Here is a 22,357-nt window from a genome sequence, read left to right as displayed (position 1 = left end):
AACAACTCAAGACAGCAATATTACCTACTAGTCCAACAGCAAGAAAGCTAGCGCTGAGCGTCTGACCATCATTTTTTTTAGCTCTTTTATCTCAAGCCAACGAGCAAAAGCCAGTCTGTTATTTACTCTTGTCCGGTCTCTGGCTCGTTTCCTCAGACAATATCTTCTTCAGTGTCTTTGCTGCCTCTGCCATGATATTCATACTGAGAATATCAAGCTAGCTTCTTCATTTTGCTAATGTTAGCTTGCTGAAGAGTCATTCTGGCGATAGGTTTCCTGCCTGGGATTTCAATGCTACATAGTGCAAAACCAGGCTCTCCGGGCCTGGAGGGAGAGTAGTCATTCTCCCTATTACAAGTCAGTGTATCATGAAAATGATTTTGAAGCTGTTTTTTGAAGGTACAATTTCTACATAATCCATCCATCCATCTAAAGGTACGAAAGGCGGAGTACACCCTGGACAGGTTACTTTAAACAATGGCAACCAATGATATTTTCAAAAAGATTTAATATCAAATATTCTCTTTTAATACTCCTGCACCATTTTACAAAAGCCCTGGCAGTAATTTCATAGTCCACACACACACATGGCCCAAAGAAAACACATAGAGTAGGATAAAGAAGTATTCTTCAAACTGTTTGAACACTGTTTGTGCTCTTAGCTGCTCATCTTCTTGTCACATTTCACTGTGATTTCTTCAGAAGTCCATTTTGAGATGAAAATAAAAAATAAATCCAACATATAGAAAAACTGCTCAATTCAGAAGAATGTGGAAGACGGTAGGAGAGTTTTTCATGAAGACAGAGTTGAGGTTCAAAGCACATGTAGGTGATGTATTTGCAGCCAAAGACAAGAAACCAGTTGATGTCAAACATGAAATGTCTGCATATGAATTTGGATTTTCAAGCACTGTTGGGCAAATAATCATAGAAAGGGTAAACTGTATCTAATCGTGGATACAAAAAGATGCTTTAACTTAATTAAGTCTCTAAGCTGGACGGTGTCACTGTAGATATGAATTTCACTGCCTCAAAAACATGTGAACAGTTCTTGTAGATCTTAAACCACCTGTCATCACTTGATGTCCTTCCAGTTCAACAGTGCGTGTTCAAGTATTGTATCCTCTTTGTCAAACTGTACTGACACTTGCATCCTTCAGGCACTTCGTATCAAAAGCTGGCACAGACCTGAAGTTATATTCATCAGTCGAGGATGAAATGAGTTGTGACGGTGACATTGGAATTGATTATTTCACTTCTGTCATAAATGGGGCTCACTGTGTGTGATATTTGGAATGAAAATTCACTTAGTGTCACTTATTATAGTTCTAGGACTAAGGTTTTATAAAAGGCACTTTGCATTTTCATTCAGCAAGTCCATTTTTTGTTCTTAAAAGGCCAAAAAATGTGTTATTACATGGACATGCGGAACACTGGAACGCTGCCAGCATCAGCCTTTATGAGGTGTTGCAAAATGGCAGCACAAGAGTTATGGCAGAACATTTTGTTAAGCTTAAGGCAATAAGGTTTGTAACTGGTAGTATCAAAATAAGAGTAAACTTTGGTCCGAGACCTTTCACAGGAGCACGATTAGGACTAAAACTATCTTCTGTGATACAAAGAAATGAGTAAACATTTCTCTTTTGAGTAGGACTCCACAGTTCTTTAAAGAAACAGGAGGTGTGGTTCTGCCTGCCTTTTCAAATTTAACAGTCTACTACCTCAGCACCTTAGTGGGATCAAAAATCAACTTTAAAAACATGCTTTTTCAAAGATTAGTGTTTAGTTTTTTTTAAAGAAAAGTACGAGTACGTATCACTGCATTGCATCTAACCAAGGATCCATGTCTTACTAGTTGCGTAGCAAGACAACATTCACACATTTAGCACAGCAATGAAGTCATTTTGCAAATGCACACAAAATATATATAAACTGTGTCCTGAACTGTTAATACCATTTCAGCTCTGTCTGTGACAGTTTCACTGAACTGATATCAGTCTTTCTGCAGTACTCACACAGGTACCATATTCAAACTTGATTTTAGAAAAATAATGGTCTCTTGAACAATGTCAGACATTTGTCAGCACAGTCAGTGTGAAAGAAGGATGTTAACCAGTAGAGTCCAAGGATAAAACCTCACATTGGGTTCTTTTAGTCTGTCATTTTTGTCTTTACAAATAAGGTGTTTGTTTTCATGTTTTTTCAGAACGGCAGAGTATCCAGAAAGATTTTCTCCACTATAGGTGGAGGGGGCACCAAATCCTCCAGTTTCAGGTAGAAGATGCGCTGTAGGCCTTGTGTGCAGAGAGTCCTCAGTTCAGGGAGTTTGCCCAGAAGACGGGAAAGATAGTTGGGCTGGGTCTGGCTTGGTTCTGATCCATTTCCGCTCATGTGTTCCCTTAAAGAAGTGATGAGATGATTCTGAAAGTCCTCTACCCGTTTGGGCTCTTTGAGGCCATGGCGATCTAGATGCAAAAGGTGTTCTCATGAGAAACACAGTCCTAAATATAAACATTAAATTCAAATGCAGTCAGATCCACTGTAATGAAAAGTAAACAGAAGCTCTCACCAGTGATGATAACTAGCGCTGAGAGGCAAGCGAACAAGGAAATATCTAAGTTCATGCGGTGAAGGTTCTGGGAGAAATCCATGATGGAGTCAATCCAGTCACCAAAACTGCGAACGCACTGCAGTCGGTGGAGGACCACACCGTTACAGAAGATCAACTTGTTCTTCTCAGGATTTGACCTGCACAGTTTCAAACCAACAGTACAATCAGTACATTGAAAGGTGCACATTCTTCACTCAGAGTAAAATATTAGTTAATGTGGATTAAAAAAAAAAAAATAAAACCTGTATGCAAGTCGCAGAATGAAGAGCTCAACAAAGGAAGATTCGAGGAGCAGCTCCTGGTCCTCTGTGCAGAAATCTGTGAACCCTGGGATGGTTTCAGCCCAGTTTCTTATCACATCCAAAGTACTGGTCAGCAGGTCATAAAACTGCTGGATATCGCCGGCATCCTCCTTTTCTTTTAGGTTGTCCACTGTTTCCTGGTACTGAGGAGGAAGAGAAGGGAAAGGTCACTGCTACTGAAAAGACCTGCAAATACCATCAGTGAGCTGTTCGAGTTGTCTGTGCTTTCATTCTGCATCCTGTACTGAGGTAACTATAACTGATTAGCACAAAAAGACACACTGCAAGTCTTGAGATTTACCTTGGAGTAGTCAAGCTTTCCAAGGGTTGGGTTTGAGTCCAAATGAGCTCTGACAAGAGAGGCTATTATGTTGACACTGGGGGTCGTGGATGAAGCCTCAGCCACAGTCTTGGGTTTGGATGGCAGGCGACCTCGGCGACCTTTGAGGCTGTCTGTTCGAACAACTAAGAAATGGGCAGAAAAGAGGAGAGGAACACTTAAAGCAAACGTTAGTGACTCTAACACTGCCGCCGCTGCACCCCACAATTTAAAAAACAACTATCAGTATCAGTTTCAGTTTCCTTTTTCCTGCAGCTGGCACTATAAGGCTCTGGTTTTATATGTCTGTCATTCCTAGCTTTGGTTTCACAAGACTGTCATTACAAACCCCAGTTTCAAGCGGTCATTCTTTAGTCACCGAAAGCTTTAAGAGAGTCTGACATTGCATTACCTTCTTTGACCATTCCCACTGCAAGACATTTCTGGAAACGGCAGAACTGGCAGCGGTTCCTCCTCCTCTTGTCCACTGGACAGTCTTTATTGGCGAGGCACACATACTTTGCATTTTTCTGTACAGTTCGCTATAAAACAACGGAAATAATTACATTACTATAGGTTTATAATGCTGAACACATATGACAATGTGAATGACAGAAACTGACCAACAAATCTGCACAATATCCTATCTTAGATTAGCATCCGGGATTTCTGTATTATTGTACAAAAAGCGTCACCTGTTTTGCACCTGCATTAGTATTGGGGCTCTCACAAAAACACAAAACTACATAACTCAGTAGTTAGCATCAAACAATACTGGATTTTTTGAAACTGATATAGATTTTTAAGAGAACACAATTATAATACTTTTTTACACAAACACATAATATGAGGAAACACTTTTGATAAGCATATCTTCAATTTGTCTTCTGAGCAAGCTATGTACTTAGCGGCACACAGTGCAGTTAAACCTGTCAGTGCTTTCTGGTGGACAAACTTTACGATGTTACTGTACTATTATTACTATTTCTACTACTACATCTCAAACCTTTCTTTGGCGTTTCAATACTTCAATTACCTACTGGCCAACATGTATGCATCTGCAATCTGCAATAAGATATTATCAACCGATATGTTTCCCCAGTCTCAGTAGAATAAACCTCCTGTTCAGCTATTCACCTTGAAGAAACCTTTGCAGCCCTCACAGGTGCGGACTCCATAGTGCTGACAGGATGCATTGTCACCACAAACTGCACAGCGGCCCTCACTGGATCCTGGGTTGTGGGTTTTAGGAGACGTCATGGCTCCCTCCAGCATCCTGGGGCTTTCCAGTGGTACGTGTTCCAGGGACATGGGGGGACAATGAATAGGAGAGACATGCTGCTGAGGAGACAGGAAGAAAGGGTCTTCGTGGCCTGGCTGAGCGTCCTGATGCTGCCCAAGGGGAGAGAGCTGCCCTGGTGCCGGGCTGAAGGTGAAAAAGGAGAGCTGCTGGGCCATGGCGGCCTTATCAGCCACAGAGGACTGGGGGGCTGAGGGGTAGGGACTGAAAGGGGAATCCCAGACAGGTGCAGACTGGGACTGAAAGCCCGGCGTTGCAGGAGAAGTAGCGGCATAAACTGGGCTGCCATAGTAGTCAGAGCCACATGACGACAGTGTTTCATCAAGGCAGCTGAGCGCAAAGGATCCTGGGTAACAGCCATACACCTGGAGATCATCCAGCTTGAAGGCTTGGCTCTGCATCTGAGGGCAGGAGCTTTCAGCTACCGCATCGTGACTGAATGAAACTGTAGAGGCAGGAGGAGAGGTGGTAATCTTGCAGGAATAAGCATCAAACTCCCCCATGTAGCCATTTCCCACCAAGGTGTTGATGCTGGGCAACGAAGACGTAGACAGCTGGTCCTTTTGGCCACTTATGTCCATCATCAGTTTGGCACTGAGGTCAGCGTTCAAGAACTCAGAGCTGAAGTAGGTGTCATGGGGCAGGGATGCATACTGGGTTTGTACACAGGGCATCTCTAGGACAGAGGACAGCAACAATTACTACTGATGAAAGTAAACCCCAAAGTTTGTCCATCCATAAATATACTAAATATGTGTCATTAAAATTTAACAAATGTTTTAATAATTCAAAAAAAAGTTTCTTTTACTTTTTATGCTTACTTTTCCCATTCAAATCAAGTTAAATCACTGGGGATAACTAGGACTGATAGGAAGTTGTTTGTTTAAACATATGTATATGGTATGCTTGCAATGAAGTTCATACATCCCAGTAAATTAGATATTGCTTAAATGATCTAGGTCAGCATTTTTTTCCCCACCCACTTTAACCATCCAAACAGTAGTCTACTCCAAAACCTTGAACACGCACGGTCTCAGAAAGAAAATGTAGAGGGTGGTCCAGTGGAGCAATCAGATATTGTCAGATATTGAGTTACTGGCTGTTAATGCTCTAAAAACCCCTTTCAGTGGAGGGCAACCCTCTCATAGGGACTGTACCAGGGAGTGTTGCAGATTGTATGTCAGGGTGGGCTGAAAGCCAGCTGAAATGGGAAGGTGGTAAAGCCTGTTTGTGTGTGTGTCTGTGTGTGTCTGTGTGTGTCTGTGTGTGTGTGTGGGGGGGGAATGGGCGTGTATCCAGAAGTGCGAACTTCCTCATTCAATTTTCAGTACAAAAATTAAGAACACCTGAGCACACTTTGAAAACGGTTCAAACTTCTACCAAATTGTCATATTATTTTCCTGAAACTTACAATAAAGCTCAACACGTGGGGAGACCACACTGCTCAAGTGTCCAACCTGTGTTTTATGTCCTACAGATACACATTACATCTTCTATTAAAGCAACTGTAATAGAGCCACACATAAAACATGCAACATATAAAATCATGAGAGTCGTTTAGTTGGGAATGTGGACCAGGCAGTTGATAAAAGATTTTGCAGTGCTGTTGTATTAGACTACATTAGTTTTAGTTAGGTAGGCTATACCAAACAAACTTGCTACAAACTTATAGCTCTGATTGATATACCAGAGAGAGGTTGAGGCACATATGAAATCTTTAAACATTAAGGTTGAATTGTTGTAACAGTCCAATCAGTTTTGTCCCATGAGCTTAAATTATTATGGAAATTATAATTAAGCATAAAGGCAAGCACATACACCACACACCAGCATTAATGTGGCCCCCTGAATAAATAAAAACCAACATAATGAAAACAGTGCTCTTTCACTTACCCGGTTCATGTAAATATCCAGATTTTGTAGCTTTTCATTTATTCCAAACGAGTGAAACTGATGAATGTCACCTCCGCCAGCTGCTGTCACACACTCATTCAAACACATTCACACACACACACTGGGTCAGACCAACGCAGGAGGCACCATACACTCCTGCTTTATTTTGGCTGCGTCGACAAAAAGGCGGGTCGATGCCCAAAAAAGGCGAACGGGGCGGTGGAACGTTCCGGGTCGGGAGCCAATCAGCGCCCGGTTCGACACAGACGTTCTTCCGTGTGACGCACGGACGGGATTCCATTGACGCAAGAGCCGGGGGAGCGTGCGTTCTAAATATAAACCAACAACGACAACGGCGCTCACGTGGGGATATTACAGGAGAAAAAATGCTAAAAATAGCCGTAGTTTGGAGGTGCAGACGATTTGCGACTGGAAATGTAGATATTACACACGGTTACAACGGGGAGGTGTGTTATCATCTGACAGACCAGGAAACACCTGTGTGTTTTTTTCATAAAATATGTTTTTTGTTTTCACAGAACAGCTAAAAACTCCCCTACCCTTCTCAACTAAACTCGTAGAGGAAAATGTAAATACTTGATTAGTGATGAGACCCAAAAGTGTTCAATAGTAGCCTACAGTTTAAATTTATGAAATAAAAACATTATATTTATATTTTATACAAATCTCATATGCCTCAAACTCTGTTATAGCAGACAGATGAAATAAAATTATAAATGTCAATGAGATCAATAAAAATTCATCATGGTATGATTTTCTCTGTTTTATTATTTTTTTAAATGTTTTATCATTTTTTTGATATTAAACACTTTGGATCTTCACATTAATTAAGCTTATATTTTTACATTTGACTAAACAATCGTGTTTCAAGGTCCATTAAATCAAATCAAATCAAGTTTATTGTCACATATACAATCATACACTGTACAACTTCTAGTAAAATTAGTTCTGTGTGTGAGGATACTCTACAACTTCATTTGAATCATTTTTTACCTATGAAATTCATTTCTGGGCTAATGCCCCAATCTTAGAGATGTTTACTGATCCAGTTTACACTGGCCTCAATTATAAAAGGTATAATTTTTTGAATGGTTATTAATGGACACTTCAACATAAATTTATAATTTAAGCACTGAGAACAACTTCTGACCCACAAAATATGATTGTAACAACAGTTTACACTTTGAGATGTGAAATCACAAACCATTTCACTTTGTAATGTCATCATCAGGCAATTTGCACTTTGGATGTCACGGCCACAGCTGCAGGTGTCCATTTGTTAGCATCAATTTAAGCATCACCCAATACCCCTTATGTCATAACCTTCTCCACAACAACCAGAAAAACCAACACACACTAACACTTGATCCCTCTCTGGGGACCTTTGGGTGTGATCTAATTTATTTTTTTACGCAAGAAGAAAGTGAGAAGGATCAAGGGTGGGAAGAAGTTGAGATTATTTACGAAGAGGGAATGTGACCGCACAGGCCATCCTGGAGTTAATGAAGTTAATTACAGAGGTTAGAGTAAAGTATGGATATAAAATAACAAACTTGACTGGACGTATTATCTCTGTCTCTGTCAATCAGGCATGAAAGGACACACACACGGTGGCGTGGTACACACACACACACACACACATCTATACATAGACAAAAGAACGTGCACATACTATAACAACATTGCACATGTGAATTGAGCGCTCCTGCTCTGGTATCATTAAGAATCAAACATGTTGTGCTGACTGTAGCCTCGGGAATGCTTTACTAAACATTGTTAATACGCTTATGGTAAAATGTAGACCTACCAACTTGAGATTTTAACACCGTTTTTTTAATTTGTGTATTTTTAAAGTAACAAACAGCAGTTTTTTTGGTGCGTCTTGTTAAACTGTTGCCAGACTGTCAACATTAGACAAGTTTAATTCGCTTTACCTCAGTGTGCAGAAATGATAAAATGTCTTGGCATAAAACCACACATAGCAGCTGGTGAGGTTGCAGTGGTACCAAGTACTCAAGTACTTTGAGACTTGAACTTTGCTTTAGTATTTACATTTCATTCTGCTTAATACTTCTACTCCACTACATTTCTGAGGCATATATTATACTTTATACTCCAGTACATTTCTTTGACAGCTTTAGTCACAGCTACTTGTCTGATTTATATTATTAATACAAAATCTAATCAACAAATACATAATGGTTTATTATTGTAGATTAAACTACCAGGCAGTATATTTAATAAATAGAATATCAGCCCCACCTTTACCAGCTGGAACATTAAAATGATGCTTACACAATAATGCATCAATAATCCTATAATATAAAATGTATATTCTGAAAGGGTCCAGTATGCGTCACTTGTTCTGTTGTTTAGATGATATTAGGCCATTTATGACCACAAGGATCTTGTTTAATCTTGTTTCGTGTATATTCTTGAAACAAGTCAGTTTGTATATAAAATTGGTTTATATAGAGTTTGTTACTATATTATGTTAGCACTGGCAATTATTTCTTGTGAAAAAAGAAGGCTTTTCTGACTTCACAACAGACAACTTGACTTAAAACGAGAATTCAGTGACTTTACAGACACATTTCGACAGACATGTCCCATGTGCCTTTAAAAGAATTACCCAAACAAAGATAAAAATCTCACATCCAGACAAAGCAAGTGACATTTACCAGAATGAATTCAGTCTTGCTTCGTCGGCACCGGATAACCCTTTTATACTCAAAACAAGTCCAACTAGATTTCACTTCCAAATATAAGATCATTTCACTTATTATTTTAGCTTAGCATTTTGATTTTCAATTGCCATGTATATTTGTTTAATCTTTCATTTCCACCAACTCTCCTCTCTGCTCTTTCCTCCATCATCCCCAACCCTCAGTGACAGTCAGTCCTCATGTCTGATACTTTCTTCCTTGAGAGTGCAAACACACAAACAAAAACTGAACCAAACCTCTGTTGTTGTCTCATTCAATTTGAACAAGAGCTTCATATTCAGCTGCAACAAACACTCAAGATCTCCACATATATTTAAAAGGTCAGACAATATATTACAAAGAGAAAAAAAATAAAGTCTTAAATCCAAATAATCCCTTTGTAAACAAAAACTTTAAGTGGTGCAACAAATTGTCTGCAATTCCTTTATCTGCTCGTTCAGCTTTATAAACCTCCCTCAAACTGAGTATACAATACTGCAAGACACACATGCAAGTGACAGCTACACAATGTGACATTATGGCAAGATATTAAATTACTTTACAAGCATGTTACATGACAACAAGTACACTGATAATCCAACACATGACTGACTTACAATATATTTATATTATATTTTGCAGGATTTCATAAGCAGTGATATTTCATTAGATTTCCCTGTGTTTCTGTGTATTCTGTGGCTGTTTTTGAGAAGCCAATGGGAGAATCACATACTCTGCAAAGTTACAGGATGACAAAACAGAAGAAACTAACATTACTCTTGTCGAGTACACCTTAACTATGAAATGTATTGGTTTTTAATACTTAACATGGTAAATTTGGCAGAGCTATAAAAAAAACCACACACACTGACATAAACACATTACATTATATTTCAGTTGGATGAAGACCGACAGTGAAAAGACAGGTAGGATGTTGTTGTTGAACAAGATGAGCTGCTGTGAGGGTCTGAAGGCTGAACAAAGCCAGTTCATCACCAGCTACATTAGGAAGTACAGGTAAAACTCAACAAGACACAGTTTGATTAACCACAAAAAAAGCTATCACAACATAAAATAAACAAATATGTTCTATCCCTATACACAACGTGCTTTGCTTGTTTATTTACAAAAACAAAAATAAGAATCCATTACATTTAAGTTGGCACACAACAGCAGCGATCAGATTGAGTATAGTGACTGCTAACACTGAGGTCTGTCAGTGTGGTCTCTGCCTAAATGCTGAAATAATTTGAAATGACATCAGGGATTAAGTGCAAAAGACAAACAATAATGTTTATAATAAAAACACACACAGTTGTACACTCGCCAATAGACAAACTCCTTTGAATTCTCATCCTGCATCATTTTCACGATGATTCAGGGGGGTGTTGCGACCCTCAGCAGACTGGAGGATGCAGTGGAAACGTTAATCTACTTGAGGTGAAAGAAGCCGGATGGTTTTGTTGGTGCAGCCATCAGCATGTTAGCTTGGTTCTTGTGAGTTATGTGGATCTATCATAAATATTTTAAAAAAAATAAAAAATAAAAAAACACAATTTTGGTGAACATCTTTTTAATTATTTGTGAAAAAAATGCATCATTCCAAATAGCCTGGTAAAACAAATATTCTGTCGTCTTCAATTAAATCAAGATTGTTCCCTATTGTTGTTCACTGGTATATGTCTCCAAAAATATACTTAAACACCTCCTGTGTAGTTCAGCTCTCTGTGGCACAGTACGAATGTCCACCCTAAGCACTGACTTTAAATTATGTCAAAAGCATGATCAGTGAGTATGATAGGGTGCAAGGGCTCTAAACACTCAGTTGCCAGTTTATTAGGTACACCTGATTAAAACTAACACAATATAATACAAAATTGTAATAAATCCTACCTTCATGAGGTTATAATGTTCAGTTTTTGGTGAAAATGTTTAAGAGAGGTGTTGATTCAACTGTGTGGTCATTTTGGAGGCTGCAGTTTGTATGATGTAATACTGAAAGGTGTTTTTAATACATTGCCTGTTCCTTTTAAATCAATCACTTATCAGTGAGGGCAAATATTAGAAATACCTGTGCTGGGTGCTTTTTTGTTTGTGAACATGTGTTTTTCTGATTTCAGATTTCCCCTTCTGTAATTTTTAACATTACAGCGCTATGAATTATGGGTAACTGGGGGATGGACGGATACTCGGTTGGTTGTTTGCTATTGATCACAAAGCTGGTGGACCAATCCTCAAGCTTCCCCTGACCACATTAGCAAGACCAACAGGAACGTTGTTGCTCTTATCTGTGCTGTGGTAGTAACGTGTCTCTGCCACAGTAATCAAAATAAATCTATGAATAAACGTAACTACTTTGCACACTACAACGCTGTCACCTCTGGCTTTAATTAATCTAAAATGTGATGTCTAACTCTTGACTCCTGTCACTGAATTACATTGACTAATAACACTTACAGTACATGGAGGCTGCATCCAGGGCTCCCCATCGATTTGCATTGGCAGGGCTTTGATTGTCCTGCACACAGGGAGGACAGGAAGTGAGGTTTAATTATACTGTACTCTTTATTCGGTATGTGAGAATTATCTCAAATGTGTCTGTTTACGCCAGACTGCACAGAGGAGGACGTTAGAGTATAACGCTATCAAAAACAGCCATAAACAACCTTGTTTATATTATTATGTTCAATTCTAGTAAAGACTGTTTTGATTCCACTCTGTGGTTATTTTTGAGCCTGCAGTATGTGGTGTTATCATATTCAGTTGTCTTATATTGTCAGGTGTTGTTATTGTCATCGCCCTGTAGGTAAAAGTACACAACCTGATGGAAATTTGGGAAGTCTGTGCCAGTCTGTGCCCGGCACTCTTCAGCCCAGTGTAGATCTGTCCCATCTCTATGGCTCCTTCCAGCCCCACCACCTCCAAACGCTTATCACTCATATCTGCGGAGTAACCACACACACACACACACACACACACACAGATCAAGTTCAAAGTGTTTGCCATCTGCACGCAAGAGCGAAGGCAGGGCTTATTGACAAGATTTGGACCCTAAAGATGAGGTGATTTAGGAGAGTACAGAAATGAATCGTCCAACCAGACAAGTCTCACCTTGTGAGATTGTTTTAAGAAGTTCAGGGTCAGTTATAACTTCACTGTGCTCCACCTCTGGCACACTATCAGGCTTCTTGGAATCGCCCCAGAGGTTGGAGCCTCCGTGCATGCTGGGTATGTTGAGGACAGCTATGCCTTCCAGAGACATGCTGCTCAGGTCCAGAGAACTCCCACAGCACTGTTGTAGGCAAAGCAACATGTGGTTTTGTATTTATGCAACTGGACAGACGCAAGACTTGATGAGCAATTATGTGAATTACAAATGATTACTTTTGGCACAACAGCTCACCTCAATCATGAGACACTCCTTCAGCTTCTTGCAGGAGGCAGAGATGGTCTCAGAAGTGGCAAACTCAAAATACCAAAGTTTGTTCTTCATTCTTAAAATAACCAAAAACAGCAAGGACTTTATTGATTAAAAAAAATCTTCATTAGAAAGCACACTTTGTTCACCGAGTTAGTGGGAGGTGATGGCGGATAGATAAGATGCTTGCCTTTGTTGTGGGAGACCTGGGTTCAATTCCCACTGTGAGACATCCACCATTGTGTCCATGAGCAAGACACTTAACCCCTAGTTGCTCCAGAGGTGTGCGACCTCTGACATGTATAGCAATTGTAAGTCGCTTTGGATAAAAGCGTCAGCTAAATGAATAAATGTAAGGTAATCCTAACCTGCTGTTGAACCTCTGGGGGTGTTTCTCTCTCATGGAGTGGAAACGATGAGCGATAGAGGCATCCTGCTCACATGGACACAAATCAATCAAAAATTAAATTTAGTCATATTTTAGGCAGTGTATTCATGTTTCTATGTACGTCAACAGGAAAAAGATTGTTTGCATTTTTTTCTTGTTAAAGAAATGACTCTGTAATCAAGTGTGATGTAATTTCTTCCTGGTGTCGCAGTGACTCACCACACCAATAGAGAAGTAGTTGTTGATGATCTCGTAGGGCACGGGGTCTCCTGCCTCTTGGGGGTCATCTGGTATCACCTGGATGCTCCAGCGGTCCATCACAATCAAATCACTGGCTTCGATCTCTTTCAAGATCTCTCTCAAGTCTGTCCCCTCGTAGCCTTTCGTGTGATGGCAGAAGGAGCAGAAGAAGTGCATAACATAAGGCGTAATGTCAGCGTCAATATCTCTGTGACGGTTTAGAGTTAATTTGTCGATGGTTTTACCTCCTCCCCAGCGCAGACAACGAGCCAGGTCGTTCCCGGTGCCCAGAGGAAGGACACATACTGGAGGATGCACCTGGAGGTCTGCTTTGTCTGAAACCACAGGTTCAATATTTAACCTTAGAGACAATTATCCTAATAACCTGTCTGAAATCCAAAAGGACCGTCAGTACCTATAGCATCTAGGAGCCACCCGACGGTGCCGTCTCCCCCACACACCAAGATCCTGTAGTTCTGCAGATTGCGGAAGAAGTGCAGTCTGAGGACAGAAACACAACATTAATGTGAAGATACTAACGAAGTGTGCAGTCCAACTGTGAGTGTCATAGTGGTGAAAGTGTACTGTACCCTGGTGCAGGACCTCCATTGGACAGGTTGTAAACTTGACGTGGGTTCAGCAGGTACTGAAACTTCCTGAGCACTCTGTGGAAATTATACAATGAGTAGATTACTTTAACACTAGGGGTAAAAGAAACGTACATAAACATATCAAGACTTTAAGCTGTGTACCGTTCACCCTGCTTTCCTCCACTTTTCGGGTTCACAAACACCAGCAGAGGGTGGGTGTCTGGAACTGGAACAATCTGAAGAAAAATACAGGACAGATTGAAATCCGATGGATTATGTAACTCATCTGAAAAACACACACATAATATGTAAGGACACATGGTGTGAGTCAGGATAGTGTGCAGTTTATATACATATATATACATAAAGCAAATCTCATATATACAATAACTTTGAGGAAGCATCACTCAAACTTCTGCTGCCGTCGAATAAAGAGAAAGATTTGGTTTGTACACCAAAGACCCAGGTTAGAGTCCTGTCTTCCACTAAAAGGTTTGCTTTCTTTAACATTCAAACATTATGATGATAAAGTTTAATTGCCACTGCAGATATTTTGATTTTAGGAATATTCGTTAATTATTTAACTAAAAATGTTGGCAGTAAATATTAAAAAATTTACTTAAATGTACATACAAAAGGAATCCAAGCTAATCAGTCCTAGCTACAAACAGAAAGTATGTACAGTATATCCATAGTGGATTATGCTGCAGGATCTCTGCAGGTTTTGCTACTTTTCCTCAGCCATTAAACCAACATTAATTTTAAGCTCCTGACAGCTGCTGTTCTTTATGAAGGAACAAACCAACAGCTATGTTTCTAGCTTATAGGAGGTGAGTGTCTGGTACTTTAAACTCAAATACAGGATTTGCGGGCTTGTCCCTGCAAAAGCAGACATAACCATGGCAGATGTATTTGTCCAACACACTGAACTGAACCGAACAGACTACAAAGACACTGGCACAGTCCTTTTAAATATGAAAATCTTCAAAAATAAATAACATGACAAATCACTAAAACTGGAGATTCTCCCAAACGCAGTGATATGCAGATGGTAGTTTGAGTAGACAACTACAAAGAGACCTCACAGAGAAAACACATGGGTGTACAGTTGGAAAAGGAATAAGAAGAGTGTAGGAAGATTTGATAACAGCAGACCTGCAGGATGTGGCCATCAGGGGTGACATTTAACAAGCTGGTGTCCTCCTCCTGCCGGAAGCAAATTCAAACAGACAATTAACTAACAATAAACTAAAAATCTAAAATCTGCCTACCCCCATTTATGGTGTTGGATTTTTTTTGGGGGGGGGGGGGGGTGGGGGGGTAAGCTTCTCATTTTACCTTTGAGATGGTGTATATGGCCCATGGAGGCAGTATATGATCTCTCAGTGGCCCGCAATCACAGGACGATGAGCCAGAGAAAACACACTCATCATGACGCTTAAAACACAAAGAGACAAGACTCAGTGAACTTAGACAAAAGAGATCCTCTCTAATTCATTCCTTAATGTCCACTGAGGCAGTCCTCACCATCTCCTGGCACCAAACACAACGCCTCCCAACTAAGGTTTTGATCTTCTTGTGGCAGACCTGACACTTGGTGGAGTTACAGTCAGCTCTGATCCAGTCGTGAGCCGCTACCTGAGGCACAGACAGAGGAGAAGAAAACCAGAGGTTGAAAAACAAGGTGTAATTCACTACTATTAGTTATCTTGTTTTTATTCAAATAAATGTTTTCTTCCTGGTTCGTTTCTAACTACCCAGAGTTTGTTTTCATACATTCTTCTACCCGTAATGTCTAGACAAGTCTTAAGATGCTATCCAACTTCAGCTCAAGGAACACTGTTCATGTTCACTACAGTGGCGCAAAACAACAGGCCAGCCCTAAAGGACTGCAGGAAAAATTATGAGATAGTTGACTTTAAAAGAATCAGCACAGAACACACCCTCCCTAGAGCAGCTGTGGGAGCTATAGATGGCTTCAGATTTATGACTTTTTGGATAACCGCTGACATGCAGACATGCATCACCAGATCAAATATCCCTAAAGCACACTGGCACCTCGAACCTCCAAAAGCAGCTGAGGAAATCTGGCCAGTTCACTATTGTGTTGCATTACAGATAGCGTGAATCAGTGATGTGTGGCTGTGACACTACACAGGAAAAAAACAGTGAAAAATCAGGACGTTTAACAGATGTACAGAGCAGGCAGCTGTAATCCGCACTTAAAAAAACTCGATGGGTTGCGCTTATTTACGACTAATGCATGTTCCCTGTTGTTGGTGTGTTTAATGTTGCTGCCATTTGGCTTTTGGTCAGTAAAAAGAGAACTCATACATTAACATGACAAATCTGAGCCTTCAGTTCATTCTAGACATTGAAAACAGCAGTTTGACTCAAAGTCTACTCCCTGGCATTTTCCATAGATTTTGTATAAATGTGACAAAAAGACATTAAAGGATATGTCTGCTCATATTCTACGTTTTTCTTATTGACAGCAAATCTCACGAAAAGACCAAAACCAACATGAATTAATCATTAACAGCTATTTTCTGTATATCAGCAGCCTGATGACTCATTTCTCGATGCCACAGAGATCCATTGTTGTCCAAAAACTATTAAAAACACATCTCTGAGCCACACTGTTGCACTGGGTGACATGTTCCTTTGTTATGATGAACACAGGCACTGTAGTTTATTTTGGAGTCAACCGTTCTCTTGCCGGATATACTAACTAGAGCAGCAAATATGTATTAATCCACAGCTGAAAATAGTCCCCAACGAGTGCCCTATTTACTCCTTTTTGAGTGATGTTGGCCAAAAACTACTGTGCCCAACTGTTTTAGGATATCACTGAGCCTTTTTAAAAATAAAACTATATATTTGTGACTAGTTTTTGCGATATTTTCATTAGGAACATGAGCTTGGGACCGGCAGAGAAGGGAAGTCGGAAAGTACTGAGAGATGGACTACTGCGTTGTTGGTTTTGGTTGGTTGGTTTTCAGGGGATTTGTTGACAATAATAAAAATATAGAATATCATCAGTCTTATTCTTTAACTTAAAACACCTGTATAAGTTTGAAAAACAGAAATAAAACCAAACGAACAGTAAGGAAGTGGGGTTGTTGTGCTCCTTACATTAATCTCCTTTTTTGATTTGACAAAGGTACGAGCACAGGGTTCGGGATTCTTGTTGGCACACTGACTGTGGACGGTGTACTTGCAACCTGAAGTAGAAAAACAACTATTACAGGCGTGTTCAAGACAAAGTGTTCTGCACTAAAACATTTATAATTCCATAGCAAAATATATGTATAGTTACTCATATGAAACTGCAGTGACACTGATAAATTAAATACTGTTCAGGTGTACTAGAAAAGGTGTGACTCCTCCACCTCATTGGTACTGTGTGAGGTGCGTGGCTGCCCCCTGATGGTGGCTGTGAGCTCTTACAGGTGCAGCAGAGTCCCTGTTTCCCGAGGCCAAGCAGCATGCTCTGACACACACTGCAGTAGGTCGGTTTATTAAAGTGCTTCATCCTCCAAATGTGCTGCCCGTCCCTCTCGGTCATCTGCGGATGAGGGGAAGACAAAAAGATCTCAAAAAGGACTAAATGAAAGACAAAAAAAGAGCAAAAAAATGTGTGCTGTGTCCTTCACATACCATTTAAAGTTGGTTTATTACTAGAAAATTAACAAAACAGATGATGTTGAATATACAAGTGTTGTATGTGGAGTCAGATGTTCCTTTAATGTTGTTATTTTTACCTTCAGTCCAAGCAGAACAAGCAAAGGGACGTTGTTCATGCCTCCCTTCACCCATTCCTCCAGAGTGACAGTCCCACTGTCATCCACATCGATCGCTGTCATCATGTCTTTGAGGACCTGTCCAATTACAAAAACATCTGCTCGTTATTTATTAACTAACTCCTGTGCTGTAAACGTGCTTTTACATCTCTCAGCTGCTGTCTGACAAGTATTTCATGACAGAATTAAAAATCACAGAAGCTTAAAAATGAAAAAAGTAATTGAAAAAGAGACTCATACTGGTCTGAGTTCAGTCACGTCCCAACCCAGGTAATCAGCAGCTCGCATCATCTGTGTGATTATGCGATCCACCTCCTGGTGGAGAAACAGCAGGGTTTACATTCACAGGGTCTAACCACAAACATCTAAATCAATGCGCAAAATATAGCCACTCAGTAGATCTCATAGAAGGGAAAATCCTGTAAGATACTGAAAAACATCATTCAAATTGTGAGGACCTTTTCTGAAACTATCTGCCGATTAAAAGGTGAAGCACAGCTGGTATACTTATTTAATCATTACTTGTTTGTTTTTGTGATATAAGATTGGTTTAAGAACTGTTTCTATTTTATTACCTTTGTATAAGAAGAAAGAATTTTAATTTTGCAAATGGCCTGGTTTATGATTATTGGACTGTAAAGACTTAAATAAGGCTTTTCAAATATGCAGCGGAGCAGCATTAGCCTTTATTTGTAGTTTAGACAAATGTGTGGGGGCGTTGCTCATACTGGCTGTAGTACCAGCCAGATATGGATGGTGGCTTTTTCTGTGCTACGCCTTCACCTTTCAACAATTCAACTCACAAATAAAGATTACAGAACAGATAGAGATCTACCTTTTTCTTTTTTACAACTCCCAATAATTTGACATTCAGGAGGTCTCCTGTGTTTGTTAAGGGGTCCAAGATCATCTGACACCCCTCATATTTTACGCACTGATCTTAAGTTTCTGTACAAATGAATAAAATATTCTGAACAAAGCCATGTGACAAAACAAATAAATGTGCACATGTCTACAGTTGTAAGTGAATACAAAAATACCCCAAATATTTTGTTCATTTAAACATACATCATAATCACAGAGCAGTTAGAAAAACTTGTCAGTGATTCTGAGTAACTCACAGAGCTGTCCAGGAGTCCGTTGACATCTTTATCGTAAAGTTTGAAAGTAACTAGAAACAAAACAAAGTCAGTCAGTGATCCAGAACTTTCTCTTCCACTAAACTTTCTCCCACTTTCCAAAATCATCAGTCTTAACCATTCATCAGTGGTGGCTGTACTTTAAATGCAGTTGCACTACAGTAAACATGAAACCAACATTCGAGCTTCTCCCGGGGCTGTCCTTCCTCCAGCACTGAGAAGTAACAGGACACGTCACGAAGAAAGACCCCACCTGAAAATAAAGACTTGTAAAAAACCTTATGACCAAACTGGGAACCTTTAACACATTACAGAGATCAAAAACAGCATGATTTTCTATTTTAATTACGAATGAACACATAGAACTGCAAAATAAAAGCAAATATTCAATCATAAGTTGGTTATTGGAACAGGGGCACTAATCTCCAAAGCTAAGCCTACAGCCTCGTTCCTATGACGCAGCACTCGAAGAATAATTTACCTCCTTTGGGCAGAGGGCTCTTTGAGGAGCCATTCTGCTCTACATGTTGAAAATAGCGAAAAAGACGTTGGCAGAAGTCTGCAGGGAAGTCATCCACTTCTAGGTAGGTCTTGAGAAAGAGTGAGAAGCCCACTGCATCGACGCACTGTGCAAAGAAATTAAACTCATAGTCAGGAGACTCAGGGTCACAACAATAATGAGTTAGTGTAACATTTACATTTACTGTAATCCTTTTTTTTTTCCAGGACTGGTCTTTCCTAATAATTTCCTAGGAAAAAAACCTATGTAATTTGTAACTAATTACAGGAAAAAACACAACGTTGATTCACTTCAAATTCCAAATAATGGCTAGCATAACTGAAAGTGTAAAAATGGGAGATTTAGCTACAGTCTTAAAATTCAACATACATGTAAAGTTGTAAAGTTTCCAATAATAAATGGCTTAATAAATGAATATAAATGTGGGTTTAATGAAGATTTTCTCCAAAATTAACAACTAATTAAATCATTCTTTTCATGAACTTTCTACAAAATGGATTAGAAGAAATGGGAACTCATCAGCAAATTAGCAGATGTATCATTGTCCAGAAAACTCACCTCTCCAAAGCTGTGCTGGGCCAGCCGACCCCCAGGGTGAAACTCCTTGATCACATCTTTCACCCTCAAACTGCTGTCTGCGAAGAGGGCATTGGACAGGTCACAGAGTGAGTGAATTAACAAAAGAACATTTTTCTCATATGAATCTGTGTTGTCTCTCTTAGTAACCAGTTTAGTTGTTTGTCTATTTGCCATTTGTCCCACACATTAACTACATGGCTCCTGAGTGCTAAATCAGAAAACAAATGTGAGCTCATCACTAACTGTAGACATGGACATACTGTGTGTATCCTACATTATATCTGGGCCCTGCTGTCAGAGGCAACACACAGTGATGTTTTTCTCAGGTCCAGAGAGGAGCTTGTGCAATTATCCATTCATCCATTATCCAAAAGGGCAAATATCTCCACCCCCCCTCCCACCCACCCCATCCCCGACACTAAAAGCCTACACACTCATTTCATTTCTTTCAAAGCCTCTGACTGTACGGAAGAATATTTTTAGCCTCACACCCCTTTTTGTTTCCTGTCAACAGGTCTATCAAATTCTGTATCACCTCTAAACCTGCCACAAAAGCAGGCACTTACACTTAGGAGTTTTTGTTTGTGACTTTGTGTTGATGCTGAATGAGCCTCCACTGCACAGTGTTTTTTGTGTTGATGGCGAGTGAATATGAGGAACTTCCTCAGTCATTTATTTTACGATGCTGATGTCCGGTGCTTAGTGACTACTGCTTTCACTGTTTGTGAAAAGTGATTTATCTCCCAAAGGAGAGATTCTCAAGTTTGAAAGTAACTGGAAACACATTAAAGTAAGTCACTGACCCATTAGGTGTGAGAAAGGTTTGCACACTCATATTAGTCAGAATGCACTTTTAAATCTAATCTTTCAGTTTCTGTGGTAAATAGCACACAGGTGTGAAATGTGCAGATGTTTCAGCAGTTTAATCACATAGAATAACATTAAAATAGTATTCTGACTGATTTAAGTGTGTGAGCTTTTCTTGTTCTTTTCAAATATTTTTCTCTTTACCATGACAAGTAAAAAGACCAAACCACTGTGTTCACTTTCTTACAATTTCCAAATCAGATCTTTTTACTTTAGTAAAAGTAGCACAAAACAGTGTAAAGATACCATTACAAGTAAATTTCATGCATTCAAAATCAGAGAGTCAAAAGTAAAATACCGCTATATGTATTTAACTATCATTACTGACACATTAATGTGTAAGTCAATGATGCAGTTGTTCTTTCTGAAATTTATTTTAATTAGATGGTGGTTTAATCTGTAACAATGTGTCACATTTATAAGCTGATTATATGTTTTGTATTTAAAATCTTAATCAGCTAAGTAACTGGTAACTGTCAGATAAATTTAGTGCAGTAAAAGTACAATATTTCCCTCTGAAATGTAGTGGAGTAGAAGTATAAAGGAGCTTTAAATGGAAAAACTTCAGAGAAGTGCTTCAAAACTGTTCTTAAGCACAGTACTTGAGTTAATGTACTTTGTTTCATTTCACCACTGCAAATCATTATTCCTTCTATACACATATTCAGCTGTAAGTGGATATAAAGGTATCTGTGCAATGTAATAAATATTTCAGCGCCACTGATCTATTGATTTCCCAAAAAGGAGACTCTCTCTGAGCATCAGAAAAAAAAACTCTTCAGCTAGTCTCTTTGTGTTTTACATGCCAGTAATAGTGATAACTGTTGAAATGATGTTGAGTGAGGAGGTGAAACCTACATTCCATGTAATGCTGCAGCTGGATAAAATCCACAGGAGTCAGAGACCCTTCTGCATCGTCAGAGGAGGCCATGCCGATCAACTGAATGAGCAAAGAGAAAACAATGACAGGTCTGGGGCGTTGTTCTGAGAAATCCCAAGAATCACTGGTGGAAATTAGATGTACCACATTCAGTGTGTTTAGGAAATGTTTATCGTGTAGATATCAGTTCACACGTTTAGAAACAATTAATTGGATAAATGGTTTAAAACAAGATCTGACCAGATGAGGAGTCTGCACACAGGGAGCTCTAAGTAATAACATTACAGAGTTTCACCCTCCAATGACAGACAATTAACTGTCAATGGAAAATAAAAATAAAATAAATTTCACTTAAAATTTCAGCTAAAACTGCCAAAACTTCTGTTAAGAATTGGCACTTAATTGAACTCTGAGCAGTCTGTACTGATACTGCTAGTGCAGCTTTATTCTTTGCATAAGTTTCCCATCACACACCAAAAAAAGCATTGTAATATCCCATCAGCTTAATCAGCAACATATTGTACAACCAGCTAAGCAAATCAGAAGTCATCACTGACGATGCGCATTTAAAAGGGGCATCAAACATGTTTATAATCTGACGCCAGGGTGTCTGATTGAGTGACAGGCGCGCCTTTTCATTTATTCTGCTCGGTAAGAGCCACACAGGTGAGAGGACTGAACTCTCCTTACCTTTCTCCCTCCTCACACTTCTGAAGAAGTAAATACAAACTGTCCCAAACACGGAGCTCCACAACACGGAGTCCTGGTACGTTAGTTGACGG

The 22,357-nt window shown here is 39.5% G+C and overlaps 2 protein-coding genes across 2 annotated transcripts; both read right to left on the bottom strand.

Annotated features, from left to right (window-relative positions):
• Window positions 1–488: 488 nt before the first annotated feature.
• Window positions 489–6,624, bottom strand: LOC123956849 (probable nuclear hormone receptor HR38). The gene is made up of 7 exons (XM_046029328.1): window positions 6,426–6,624; window positions 4,370–5,208; window positions 3,645–3,774; window positions 3,215–3,378; window positions 2,854–3,056; window positions 2,570–2,748; window positions 489–2,465 (listed from the first exon to the last, which is right to left on the bottom strand). Exons 2-7 carry the CDS (start codon window positions 5,204–5,206, stop codon window positions 2,203–2,205), a joined length of 1,776 nt encoding a protein of 591 aa, XP_045885284.1. The 5' UTR covers window positions 5,207–5,208; window positions 6,426–6,624; the 3' UTR covers window positions 489–2,202.
• A 2,800-nt stretch (window positions 6,625–9,424) lies between these two features.
• Window positions 9,425–22,357, bottom strand: dgkab (diacylglycerol kinase, alpha b). The gene is made up of 24 exons (XM_046076401.1): window positions 22,266–22,357; window positions 21,554–21,635; window positions 19,808–19,884; window positions 19,211–19,355; window positions 18,908–18,982; window positions 18,712–18,761; window positions 17,831–17,905; window positions 17,552–17,668; window positions 17,238–17,355; window positions 16,923–17,011; window positions 15,315–15,425; window positions 15,126–15,224; window positions 14,943–14,993; window positions 13,950–14,023; window positions 13,788–13,862; window positions 13,613–13,698; window positions 13,443–13,532; window positions 13,177–13,337; window positions 12,938–13,002; window positions 12,555–12,645; window positions 12,263–12,443; window positions 11,973–12,093; window positions 11,609–11,669; window positions 9,425–10,663 (listed from the first exon to the last, which is right to left on the bottom strand). Exons 2-24 carry the CDS (start codon window positions 21,624–21,626, stop codon window positions 10,583–10,585), a joined length of 2,166 nt encoding a protein of 721 aa, XP_045932357.1. The 5' UTR covers window positions 21,627–21,635; window positions 22,266–22,357; the 3' UTR covers window positions 9,425–10,582.

This window comes from Micropterus dolomieu, linkage group LG18 (assembly GCF_021292245.1).
Source record: "Micropterus dolomieu isolate WLL.071019.BEF.003 ecotype Adirondacks linkage group LG18, ASM2129224v1, whole genome shotgun sequence".
Lineage (NCBI taxonomy): Eukaryota > Metazoa > Chordata > Actinopteri > Centrarchiformes > Centrarchidae > Micropterus > Micropterus dolomieu.
Note: the sequence above shows the minus strand (reverse complement) of the source record. Positions and strands in the feature narration are given on the sequence as shown.

Coding starts and splice junctions, on each gene's coding strand:
- LOC123956849 (XM_046029328.1), bottom strand. CDS start 5,206: ATGCCCTGTGTACAAACCCAGTATGCATCCCTGCCCCATGACACCTAC. Junction 3,379..3,644: donor AGTGGGAATGGTCAAAGAAG/GTAATGCAATGT, acceptor CCCATTTCTTAG/TTGTTCGAACAGACAGCCTC. Junction 2,466..2,569: donor AGCGCTAGTTATCATCACTG/GTGAGAGCTTCT, acceptor TTTTGCATCTAG/ATCGCCATGGCCTCAAAGAG.
- dgkab (XM_046076401.1), bottom strand. CDS start 21,626: ATGGCCTCCTCTGACGATGCAGAAGGGTCTCTGACTCCTGTGGATTTT. Junction 13,533..13,612: donor GTGGCTCCTAGATGCTATAG/GTACTGACGGTC, acceptor CTGTGGTTTCAG/ACAAAGCAGACCTCCAGGTG. Junction 13,003..13,176: donor ACTACTTCTCTATTGGTGTG/GTGAGTCACTGC, acceptor CCATGTGAGCAG/GATGCCTCTATCGCTCATCG.